This window comes from Scylla paramamosain, chromosome 9 (genome assembly GCF_035594125.1).
Source record: "Scylla paramamosain isolate STU-SP2022 chromosome 9, ASM3559412v1, whole genome shotgun sequence".
Lineage (NCBI taxonomy): Eukaryota > Metazoa > Arthropoda > Malacostraca > Decapoda > Portunidae > Scylla > Scylla paramamosain.
In genome coordinates, this window is record NC_087159.1 from 2540815 (window position 1) to 2553848 (window position 13034).

General features: G+C 37.8%; 3 protein-coding genes across 15 annotated transcripts in view; 1 reads left to right on the forward strand and 2 right to left on the reverse strand.

The window, feature by feature from the left end:
- Positions 1-2986, forward strand: part of LOC135103396 (shootin-1-like) — a 59689-nt gene extending 56703 nt beyond the window's left edge. For all 13 annotated transcript variants that reach the window (XM_064009544.1, XM_064009549.1, XM_064009550.1 and 10 more), the window contains 3 exons: positions 32-179; positions 322-633; positions 1221-2986. In XM_064009544.1, coding sequence (XP_063865614.1) covers positions 32-179; positions 322-633; positions 1221-1930 — 1170 coding nt within the window. In that variant the 3' untranslated portion in view covers positions 1931-2986. The remainder of the gene's footprint in view (positions 1-31; positions 180-321; positions 634-1220) is intronic.
- LOC135103400 (ubiquitin-fold modifier-conjugating enzyme 1) lies at positions 2656-8709 on the reverse strand. The gene is made up of 5 exons (XM_064009565.1): positions 8550-8709; positions 7221-7346; positions 4477-4608; positions 3728-3895; positions 2656-3272 (listed from the first exon to the last, which is right to left on the reverse strand). Exons 2-5 carry the CDS (start codon positions 7341-7343, stop codon positions 3195-3197), a joined length of 501 nt encoding a protein of 166 aa, XP_063865635.1. The 5' UTR covers positions 7344-7346; positions 8550-8709; the 3' UTR covers positions 2656-3194.
- A 641-nt stretch (positions 8710-9350) lies between these two features.
- Positions 9351-12661, reverse strand: LOC135103401 (2-iminobutanoate/2-iminopropanoate deaminase-like). Its single transcript, XM_064009566.1, has 5 exons — positions 12433-12661; positions 12035-12195; positions 11489-11557; positions 11259-11314; positions 9351-10360 (listed from the first exon to the last, which is right to left on the reverse strand). Exons 1-5 carry the CDS (start codon positions 12498-12500, stop codon positions 10304-10306), a joined length of 411 nt encoding a protein of 136 aa, XP_063865636.1. The 5' UTR covers positions 12501-12661; the 3' UTR covers positions 9351-10303.
- Positions 12662-13034: the final 373 nt, after the last annotated feature.

Below are 13034 nucleotides of genomic sequence, written 5' to 3' on the forward strand. Positions count from 1 at the left end.
CCTCATAAAAGCCTTCTTGTTTTCTGAACAGGCTGAGTTGCTTTCTTATGAGACTGGTGAGAAAGCCGCAGAGCTTGAGCTGCTGAGGGAGCGTGTGCAACTACTGGAGGAGGAGGTGAGAGTGCAGGAGGGCAAGGCAAGTGAGAGACAGTGTGAAGTGGAGAAACTCAGGAACGAAGGTCAGTGGTGTCTGTCAACTCATTTTTCATTACTACTAATGAATTATTATGGAAACATGTCAGTTAAAATAAATTTTCATTATAATTTTACAAATTTTTAGTCTAAGTGGAATTGCACTAAAACTATTGCATTGTGTTACAGTTGAGGAGCAGCGTAAACTCCTTAAGTCCTTGCAAGACTCTGCCAGAACACCAGACTCTCCACCTCAAAGTGTGTGTTCTCCTGAAGACTCCCAGACAGTTCCAATACCACCTCCTCCACCTATACCTGGAGTCAAGGCTCCCCCACCACCTCCACCTCTGCCACCACTACCACCACCTCCTCCACCTCCACCTCCATGTGCACCTCCTCCACCCCCACCGCCCCTTCCTGCCAACAATCCTGTCACTGCACTAGCCACTCTAATTGGTGTTTCCAAGCAAAACAAAAAAGCTAAGGAGCCAGAAAGTACAGGTATGTTTTTCATTGTGTTGGTATTACTTTTTCGAAGAATTCAGATGCAGCAGGGGAGAATGGTCTTGGTGATGTGGAAGAAGAATGACTAAGTGCTATAGTAATGAGTACAGAAGAGGTCTATGGTGTGAGAAGTAGTTGGTGAGAAAGGGAAGTGAATGGTAAAGGGATTGCCTCGAGCTACACTGAGTCAGTTGTGGAAATAACTTTTCAGCATCAAGGCCAGATGGCAGAAGACTGTTTTTATTTTAGTACACCACACCAGACTCATCTCCTTTCCCACATCTGCATGATATGATCAGACCAGATGTGGGGGGACCTCTCGCTCAGGCCCTTATAGTTGCCTCCACTTATGTATTCATAGCTTCATTTATCACCATCATGTACAAGCAATCTTACTATTGCATCCAACACTTTCTTCAAACTGTCATTTCATCCCATTAGTGTCCTCATGTCTCATACTTGAAATCATTTTCCATCTCAAGCAACTTTATGTTCAAAACTGTTATCAGCCCTTTACCATCTACCATGAACTTGTCTTTTGTATGCAAAGTTAATCATAATGGTATAAATTTATGCATTTTCAGATTCAGCAGCAAAAGGCTGTGGTATGGATGACCTCATCAATCAAATCAAACAAGGGGGAGTAAAACTAAAATCTACCAAATCCCATAGTGTTGGAAGCATCAGTAGGAAACCAGACATAGATGAGAAAGAGAAACCTCCTGATGCTGTGCAAGAAATGAAAAGTATTTTAGCGACAATGAAGCGTGGTCGCCAAGGAAGAATTAAGCCTTCTGAAATTTCTCAAGGATCAAAATTTCGAACAAAGAATGAAAAAGGAGAGTCTGCTTCATCTAAAGGAAGCAAAACAGAAGTCCTTGGCATGAAGAATGAAGACTCAGGTTCTGCAATGACTAATGGTAATCTTCCATCACAAACAAAAGGGAATTCTCACATTACCAGCACTACTGAAGACTTTACTGGCCATAAGAATACTACTGAACCACACACCAAAAAAGTGATAGAAACAGATACACGCACTGATACCGTCAAGATGCGAGAGAAGTGCTCCTCAACTCGGGAGCCTGCCAACTTTCAGGAGACAGACACAACAGCTAGTGCATCATACACACTCAGACTCACCAGTCCCAATGCTGGAGAGGACGAGTGCTCCAGTCGGGAAGTTACTCCACCCAGGAGATCAGAGGAGCAAGAGAGCGGCCGTCCCCACTCTGGGCGGGCCATCACCACCACCACCATATTCCTGTCAGGCCAGAGTCTACCACAAGACTGAGTAGTTAACCTGCTGTTAACTCCTTAGCTCTGTCTATAAGCAAAACAAACTGCTCATGTTACAAGTTAATGATTTTAATGTTTTTAAACTGATTTTAAACAAATTATTTTTACTTTTGTTGTGAAAGTGTTACAGTGTAGGAACTCGGCATCCATAATGTGTGTTCTACGTAAGAAATCATGGTTAGAGAGAGAAGATTTATTGTTACACTATTGTCTGTAATTAGTTGCATGTAATATGTAAATGTTGATTACATGTTGATTTTATCATATGCTATATATACTTAACTTTTCAACTTAAGCCTCAATATAAAACTTGTTGCTCTTAAAACTTTTACTTCTTTTAGGCCAGAAAGTTTGCACATAATCAATCCTCCTGAAGCACACACTGATTGGTGGACTTCAGGGACTGACAAAAAAAAAGATGCTCAAATATTCAATGAAGGAAATTGTACCCTCCTAGCTTTAGGTAATCCATTATAAATATCAACAATCACTATATATCAACTGGAGAAAATTAGTCTAAGGCTCAGAGCAGAAGCAATATATATATATATATATATATATATATATATATATATATATATATATATATATATATATATATATATATATATATATATATATATATATATATATATATATATATGTGCATACTGCCTATATCTACATTATAAATTGAAAGTTGTCAAAAATCATGCATAGGTATTTTATTACAAAAATATATTTATAAGTCAATAAAATATATTTTGCTTGTTGACAAAATCCAAAGTTTTACATTAATAGTTGCAAACGATGTAGCACGTCAGGGAATGTAGTACGACTTTTTGTAGTGGTCACAAACTGGCCGAGTCTGAGGCCTGATATAATAATGTTAACGAGGTTAAGTGTTCAAATAATTTTTGGCTGTGCCTCCAGTATTTCTAGCCTTCTATGAAGGTGCCTGTGGGAAAGTGAACCTTACACAATTGTGGCATTTATTTGCCAAGTTGACAAGGTTTGGCAAAATAGCAGATTTAAGTGAAAATATTAAAGAATTCATTTCACTGTCCCAAAACTTTGACTCATCCCTGATTCTCATGCTATTAATAATTCATCATCCTCCCATCACTAATAAAATCTGTTTTCCACCAACTGGGACATTAGTGAAAGCGGTTCATAGCCTCTATTTCCTTTGAATGTTTTAGAATGATTAGATTATGGAATTTTAAAACAAGCACCTTAACTGAATCCTGTAATACATTGATTACTAAATAACATTGCAGTCAACCTTTCTTCTCAGAGTATGTGACGACTCCTCGTTGAATCATATCAGGGATCTCAACAGCTAGCCATGGACCCAACTGTGAAAATAAACAGGTTTACAAAATCAGTTTGCACTACTTGTAATATGTATGTGCAGACACCATCAAAAATTTTCTCTACCTGGATGAATAAATGACCTTTGAAAGAGAACATGTGAGCTTCAAGTCAAAGATAGGAAACACCTTGCCCTTCTATAAGCAGCCATTCTTTTTACAGAGCTCAAAAGTTGAAGCTCTATGAAAGTAAATGAGGCAACAAACATTTATAATCATTGAATCCATCACTGGAAAGATGAGGAAATACCAGACCCAGATCATGCATGCTGTCATTACTTTGAGTTGGTCTGGTCATCCTAAGTCAAAATATGCAGAGTACACTACTACACAGATAACTTATATTATAAAGAAGTATTACTCGAAAGAACATACCAGCACATCATTAATCATGTGTTCTCTCTCATAAAATAAGCACAAATCTCAAATTAAATCCTTACCCCAAGTGCCATGGCATGTGCAATTCCAAACTTTGGGACATTACGAGCCCAGAGTGGCTTGAAGTGGTCTGTAAGGCAAATGCGACCACCTCGGTACATCTTGGCTGTCTTCCCATCAAGCTCTGGCAGTGTGATCTCTGGTGCAGTGGCTGGGTATGTCACTGGGATCTGTATGTCATACAAGAATAGTAAACAGCACTTAACTTTTCATGGTAATTCAAACAACATGCATGACTTACTGAATAACTAATCTCTAAACCAGTGAGGAAGAGATTTTAACCATTGACAGTGTAGTGACTGTAATGAAAAGGCCCCCAAAATTATCTTCATGGTCCTGATATTTAAAGTATTGCCTTATGTTCCACCCCCCATCAATTAAGTTTCCTGGCTGGATGAAGGCTTCTCAATGCTAAAGATTTACCTCACTTTCATAAAAAAAAAAAAAAAAAAAAAATTTCAGTGTTTCCATGAAATGCCAAGGAGGTCATTACATTATATCAATTTTGGATCTATTAAACTTTCTGAACCTACCAATCATGCTCTTTGTGAAATGAACATGTGGTTGGCTAATAAGGTGACTAACCAAACACATGATTAACGTTTACCACCAACCTCAGCATACAATGAACCTTGTTTTAAATGATAGCCCTTCTCTACAAATTATTCATTATATGAGGGTTTATATTATTTTACCTTACAAACATCAACAAATACTACTGAAATTAAACAGTAAAAGCAGAGGAACTTACATCAAACTCAACGTCAAACTCATACTTGAGCATGTCATGGATATACCAACACTTGCCGAACCACCTCGTGCCTTCCTTATTGCTCTCCAGCCGGAACCAGTCATTATCTGCCTCTTTGTTGTTCTGCACATACTGAAATTACACATTGGCATATTAGCACAGTACAAGGAATAAAGAATGTACGTACATAATGAAAGTGAATGTTGACATGTTGCGGGAGAAATAAGTACTGTGATAATACAGTACTACACCTTTCTCTTCTGTGTGAATGGGAAATATGTACAAAAATAACTGTGGTGGGTGAGTAATATATAGTAAGTAATGAAGAGAGAGAGAGAGAGAGAGAGAGAGAGAGAGAGAGAGAGAGAGAGAGAGAAATAACACAGATGTCGAGAAACTGTGGAGGAAACATGAAATGAGTTATTTTTATCATATCTCGACTAAACACTTCAAAGCTCAACTCCACTAATGATTGGGGAATTATCATTATTATTATTATTATTACTTACAATTATTCATTTTCACAAGTTGAAAAATTATTTTTACTCAATATATTTCCGAGACAAATCCCTAATTTCTAAGATATTAATCCTTTCACTATGATATGCAACACCACTAAAAAACAGGGTAAATTTACATACACACGCATACAAGAAATAAAAAGAAGTAAAGGCATAGATTTCCCAGTTTCTAAGCAATATAATATTTATGGGAGGTTATAGTACATGAAGAAATGGCTTTGAGTGATTTGTGGTTCATGAGATGTACCATGTAGCTGTGAACGGGCTAAATGTTTCCTACGAGACCAAATTTAAGGATTGGCTAGGTACACATACCCTTTTCTTCCTTAGCCACACACAATTTCCTTCCCTAACGTAGCTTCTATTCCAGGAATAAACGTGTGTCCGGGCGTGTGTTCAATCAGTCCAAGGCGTGTTGCGTGAACAGGAAATCGTGAGGGAATGTATTTTACACCATCACTCTAATAGGGAATATGGGAATATGATTTTCTGCTTGCTTGACTGGATTCTGAAACTCTGCCTTTCTGATTTTCCATCGTTAATCAGTCGTCTGGGAGGTATTTGTTTGCATGACATGAATCACTTCTCTAAGGTCGGGCAACCACTGTATTCCCGACTCGTGTTTCGGTTTGTTGTGTCTGAGGAAGGCTCGATTCGAGTATGGGCATTTGGAATCGTGACGTAGTGCTCCTGCGTGGTAAGCGCGTCACACACACACACAGAGAGAGAGAGAGAGAGAGAGAGAGAGAGAGAGAGAGAATCGCTTAAATAATCTACCAATCATATCACTTTATGGAGACCAGGAGAGGGTCACTGTCAGCCAGTCGGTCAGGAAATCACTGTCTGTCGCTGTCTACTCTCGTTCAGTGCTCCTCTTATTATGAATGAAAAGCGATACTTTAGTGAATTTTCTTAAATCTCGTGAATTTATTGCTGAAAATAGAGTGCTACGAGTTTGACAAAAGTGCGATTTTAAAGAAGGTCAAGGAATGTGGCGATGTACAATAATTCATCCTTAAGAAAAAGGAAGCAAGGTCGTTACTGCGGTATAGTGTAAAGGACAGCGGTAAAGAGGCTGGACCAGGCGGGCCATCTCTTCAAGAATAAGGTAAAAAAAAAAAAAAAAAAATGTTTGAAAAACGTTCCTATTACATATCTGTGTTATTACATGCAGCTAAGGTAAATGCGGATATATTAGGTTTGCTTGCGTTACGTTAGGCTATGTCAGTTAAGCTATGTAATTGCAATATATTCCCCCACTGAAAGCTTTCGCAAATCTGCGGCGGTGCCGTAACACTAGCTGCTAGCAGCACCTTAAGCTTGCTGGAGTGGCTAAGGATTTATCGGGCGAGATAAATATATTATTATATAGATTATGTAACAGGTTGTGTTACATAATGCGTTTCTGACGTGAAGGGCACTGAATATTTCCTGTAAGAACGTAAGGTGCCGAGACATTCCAGCGGCCGAGGTGTAGCAAGGAGGTTCTACCTAACAAGAGCTGAGTGAGACTATTACTCTCTCCTCCTTTAAGGAGTAGGATGGGGCTATGGCGTCTAAGGATATATATATATATATATATATATATATATATATATATATATATATATATATATATATATATATATATATATATATATATATATATATATATATATATATATATATATATATATATATATATATATATATTTTTTTTTTTTTTTTTTTTTTTTTTCCCTGAAAAGCCATTCTAGGGACTCTCCCTAGACGTTACTCCATTAGTTTATTATTACATTTGACGGTAAAATTTTGTTTTTATTTCAAATGAGGCTTGACAACCTTCCTTTCCTGTAAATTTTCCATTTGATTCTGACAAAATTTTCGTGGGATATCCACTGTTTGGGAATTCAGTATTAGCTCCTGAGACAACTGTGGGAACCTTGTGGAAACCAGATTAACTTTGAGATTGTGGTAAATATGTGAAGATAGATTTTTTTCTTTTTTTCTTCTTCCCCGCCCAAAGACCCCACATTCCCAGGAGTCTAAAAAGTGTTTGGGGTGCTGGGGATATTTGAGAATGTATGGGTATGCAATAAAAAAAAAACAGTGAAAAACTCATTTCAAAACAGATTCAAACTTCAAGAAGTGAGTTGTGAAGAAGTGTGAAGCTGTGCAAGGAATTAAATGACTTGATGACCCTACATATAGGTGTCATTACTATTCATGTTCTCCCTGGCTCACCTTAATAAGTCCTTGGTATTCCTCCTTGAGGCGAGTGACCCAAGCCTCCTTATCACGAGGTCCAGCTTTCACCCGCATGAGGGGGATAGAACTCAGACTCTTGCGTGTTGCTTCGTCAACCATTATCTGAAAATGAGAATACTGCATTATAAAATAGTTTATTTTACTTTGACTTTTTTCAGTATATCAACATTCATCAGTTAAAATTTAATAGTAACTGCTCTCTTATCCAAAAACATAATATAAGCCTATTAATTTTTATCTGGGACTAAAATTTTCTGACTGTACACCACTATTTCTTTTATTTGATTCAGTAGCAGCATCCATTAAATAATGGCCACTGTAGAACCTATGCTCCATCATACAGTTATTTACTAAGTTATTATATCCTGTATCCTGGGCCTTATGGCAACCCAAAGATTGTAGTGTGAATGTCTGAGTGAGAATAAAATAAGTAAATAAACATATATATATATATATATATATATATATATATATATATATATATATATATATATATATATATATATATATATATATATATATATATATAAAGGATATGTGTGGCTGCAGTAGCAGGTAGTCTCTCTTGCTCAGCATGGCAACATCTTTGCTTGGCCAACATGATAACATTGCAACAAAAATGCATAACTGGGCACTCATGAAGTATTAGGGTCCCGGCCTGGCAGGCCATGGGCCCAGCCAGGCCAGGACCCCAATTCCCCATGAGTGCCCATTTGCAACAATATCAAATTTGTAGCCTTTGGATTATCAGGATCAGGAAGCGAAAGACCTCCCCTGTGAAACTTACTAATGTAGTTTTTCAAGAAACAACACAAATTCTTATCACTATATGTTTATATATCTATTCTGAAAAAAAGGTATAAAAAAATACTTATAAAAAATGTTTCAGGTTTTTTTAATGAAAGTGTAAGAAATGTTACTACTTGGAAGATGGCATCCAAGAGATAAGAAAAACAGAAGTATTGTATGAAACTGCAGTTTTAAGAAAACTTTTCTTGGGACCATGATACACGAGTGAAAAAATGGTTACATTCCATTAAATTATTACGCAGGAACATGTTAACTTACCCATCACAGATCTAAGATCAGTATATGTCTGTCAACTTCAGTACAAATACTAGATAAAAGAGCCTTACAGTCAGCTGTGCCGTGTGTCTGGGGCCAGCAGCTGTCACCTGTCACTGACACACCTTGTCTACCTCTCCTACCACACAGCACTTTCCTCCTTGCAAACATAGCGTTATGCAAATATCATATTTCCATAATATTAGTTCACAGAATACATCCACCACTCATAATACTCACGAGTTTGTGTTGTGGACCTGATAAGCTGGCTTTGTGTACAGCACGTCAGCTGATACTCTGATCGGATCCCCGTGTGCCTACTGGACCAGCTGGAGGCTGGCCGCGGGCACGGGGGAGACGGAACTAAAAAGTATCCACTCTCCACTATTGTCATGCACTGGGGAAATCTCATCTGCAGTTAGCACTAAATAACAGTATTTACGTATCAGATAACTAAATATTGATAAAAAAAATAATAATCTAGACGAGTAAGCGGTAGTACAGTAACGAAGATTGCGTCATTATTTATAATGCAGACTAACCACTTTCATTGTAGGGACCATGAAGGAATTCGTTTTTGCCTCATTACACCATTTTTCTGCGGCCATTTTCTTCGGCATTATTTATTTATCTGTTTTGCACCCAAATTCATACCTCCCTCTCTCTCTCTCCCCTTTTACTTAGGAAAACCGGTGTTACCATTCATTTATTTTTAACTATCCTCTGGCACTTACGTAATTTACCTTTCGTTACTGTGACAGTACTCCTGGACACGCTCCATAGAATAATTTTTATCAGACCTTCACTGAAATTCGTAAACAATGCACATACTGAGGTTTGTGTTAATTGGCATATTAATCGCACCATTCAATAAGGTTACGATTCCCTTCCGACCTGTTCTATGTGACCTCACCACAAAATATACCATTGTGATGTACTCATTGACACAATGCTGGCAACCGTCAGTCTTGAGCTATCTTTCTTTCTAGAGAGCCTCTCATCAAGACAAGTGGGGAAATCAAATATTTAGTGAAAACTCAGTTTATTATTCAAACATTTATTTCATCATTACTGTGAAGCACTATAATTGCAGTGCAATAGTTCCCTCTAACTGCACAAATGGAGAAAAATACTAAATAAAAAAATAATATGGAATCCATGACACTACTGGAGCTGGCACAATAAATCCAAATATTGAAATATTACACACTATAGGAAGACTTGTACTGGTTTATTCGGGATATCTTATACCTTAAGATGTGCCAGCATAAGGTAACATTAAAGTGAGGTTCTATTTTAAGCCACTTGTAGTGTTTTTATAAATATAATGACTAATGGTTCTGTCTATAACCTCAATGGGCAAACACCAGAACTTTTGCCATTTCTTCCTAACATATTGTATTAGATGCTTCAAAGTACCATTAGTTACCCTGTTGTGTTACAGGACATGCAGCATCACAGATATATCTAAGTCTATGTACATACTCGTACATCATTGAAAATATACTTTACTGCTTTTATATTTTAAGACCATCCATAATGCATCATAAGGAACAACTGTAACAAAAATGCCCTTTGTAATATTATGCATTGTTTTATCACATACAAATAAAATCTTTTCAACATTCTGTAAGGCTAAATAATTGGCAATAAAACTGAGCTGAGATTTCCAGTCTCTTTAGGATTACATACTATAAAAAAGTTAAGAAGTTTAAAATAAATAATTGTGCAATGCAATTACATAATAAGAAAAAAAATAAAAATATAACTATTCTAAAATGAAATAATTGAGCAATGGATTTAACTGTCTTTGCATTTAAATAGATTCCTATATTCTGCTTTTTCTCAAGTGCCACAATGTTTGGAAAATGGCCAGTCAGGAAAAAAGATAAAGGGAAAAAATAGAGTATGTGAAGGCGACAGTGGTATGGTAGCAAGATTACAGTTGGGGTAGTTATCAGCACAGCTGTTGGGATAGTTGCTGGCACTGCTCCTTACTGTGCATCCAACTCTCCTACAATTGCTATGGCTTCGATCTCCACACGTCCACCCTGCAATACATACAAAAATCAAATTGTGTGTGTAGCTGTTGCTGCCATTTGACAAAAATAATATTCTATGTAATATAGCAACTAATGTGTACAAGTAGAGGGGGAAGGGCATCTCTTGTAAATGTAGTGTGCAGAATTGGAACACGTAATTAGAAACACACTGAGATGGTTTAGCTACACTGAGAGGATGAAGGGTGAAGAGTTTGTAGAGGAGGTGTGAGTGAAACTGAAGGTGCTCATAGGCCACTTGAAAGGTGGAAGGGTAGGGTAGAGGAATATGTGTGAGGTGCTAACAGAGACAGATGATTTGTGCATGCAAGAGAAAGAGCGTTTCATTGGAGAGAGGAGGGTCTTCTACTGTGGTCACTCCTTCAAAGAATGTTTAAAGACCATGTTTTTTCCACTTCCTCCCCATCTATCTATCCACCCATCCTCCACATTATTGCCTCCTCTGTTGTACTCTACATTTCTTTACTGTTTTGATCTTTTCCTTAACTTTCTGCATTGAACAGATTCATAATGACACAAAAAAGGTCAAGCTATTTTGGAGTGTTCTGGATATTATATGATACAAAATTCTACTCTTAGTCCAATCAAAAAGTGCCACAAGTATGATTACCAATATATTTATATACACATTATACAGTATAAGACTATCATTACAACCAAAAGGATACACAGGAAAGCAAGAAGGCAGAGAACAGAGGAAGAAAAAACAAGCAAGAAAGTAATACAAATAATAAAAGGAAATATGGCAGGGGCAAAGAATGAAAGGTAAAAAAAACATGGGAAAGTAAACTCACAAGGCTAGAAAGAGGCATATAATGAAAGAATGATAAGGACTAGAGAGATGGTGAAAACTTACAAAGTGAACAGAAAGATTAGCATTTCAACATACCTTGGGTAGGTTGGCCACTTGGTAAGCAGCTCGAGCAGGCTTGGACTCAGTGAAGACTGTAAAGTACAATTATGTTTCAGAATTTAGTGATGTAGTAGCAAAAATTTCAATAGTATAATTCAATAATACAGTACTTATAAAAGCAATATGAACATAAAGGAATTTCAAACTACAAAAGAGGCATCAGTCATCTACTTATTAGCATATGATTTCAAAGAAGCAACACTTACATTTGGAATATTCCTCGTTAACTTTTGCAAAGTCATTGATGTCTGCTAGAAGTACAGTTGTCTTGACCACTGAAAGTACAAATATGTGTTGAATAAGTTTGTGATACACAAGAATTGAATACCGCACCCAATACTATGACATGGATACAAGAATCTCTCCAATACCAATGCTGAGCAAACATGCAAGATTTGTGTGAACAGGGCTACAGTGGAGCCAGCAATGATCCCCACCAAGGAATGTATAGATGCTACAGCAACCTTGGTCCCCACTTGTGCCTAAGATCTCTAGGATAATAGTTTGCCTGTACCAAATTTATGACAATGAAAAATCTGTGCAGCAACTGTGTGGGATGCATACCTCTGGAGCATCAGTCTGGGCGATATATTGCATTAAGTGAAACATTTTTGTCACTACACAAAATATGCAAAAGTCACAGCTTACAGATACCCTATTGTTCAATACTCCGTAAGTTCTTACTTGATTGTACTACCACATTCTCTTTACATTCTCAAGATACTTTCCTGTGGTGCAGTAACAGTGCTTACCGTGCTTGTACGTGCAGCCTGCAGCCTCCAGTATGTGCCCCATGTTGGTGAGGGCTGTGCGAGTCTGCTCCACCACATCTTCACTCACGAGGTTCAGGGTGGCTGTATCAAGCCCCAACTGGCCTGAGATGTAAAGAGTGTTGCCTGCCTGCACTGCTTGGCTGTAAAAAAAGAAAAAAAAAATACCTGCAGTTACGTAAATACAACCAAGACACCTAAAACATATAAAAATTGCAATAACATCTTATGATTCTGGTATCACTTAATATGGAAAGACAATACTAGAAGAATGAGAATGTCAGGTATCCACTACTTCCATGAAATCATCGATGTATTGGATAAAGGTAGAGGGGTGGCGGCGGACCTAAGAACAACCGGTAATCAGTCCCCAGCCTCACCTGTACGCCCCGATGGCAGCAGGAGCCTTGGCACTCGACACTACCTTCCTGATCACCTTGGACGCCATTCTGAATATAACTCTACCGATGACAATGCAGTACACAGAGACAAAGCTTTCTTGATGAGGCGACCACTGCCCACGACCAGCCACCGGCGTCTGCTCACTTTATTCTGCGTCTGCTGTGCCTTTCAGTGTTCCCAACGTCTCCCGCACACACACGATCGGTAAAAACTTGAAAAGCGTCAACAAGACACACTGTATGCTGCTTAGTAGTCGATATATAGGAGCCTTTGCATTACCAGAATTTTATTAAATGCCCCGTGAAGTACTGCAGATTTATACATGATAGTGGTGGGATGCTTCGTGGGTAAATCATTTCATACATTGTGATGAATGCATATCTTGTATGTGGTAACACTGATAGCACGGCAACAACTCGTCCGTGCCCTGCAGGGAGTTTACTCAAGGCCGCCTACATGTCACATAGAGACGGCCTTGGTCAGTAAGCTAATTGTGCAAAATAATATGTATGCTTACGCGGCACGTACAATACTCTCCAAGACAGTGAAATTACAATATTATAGTATAATTGATAGTGAA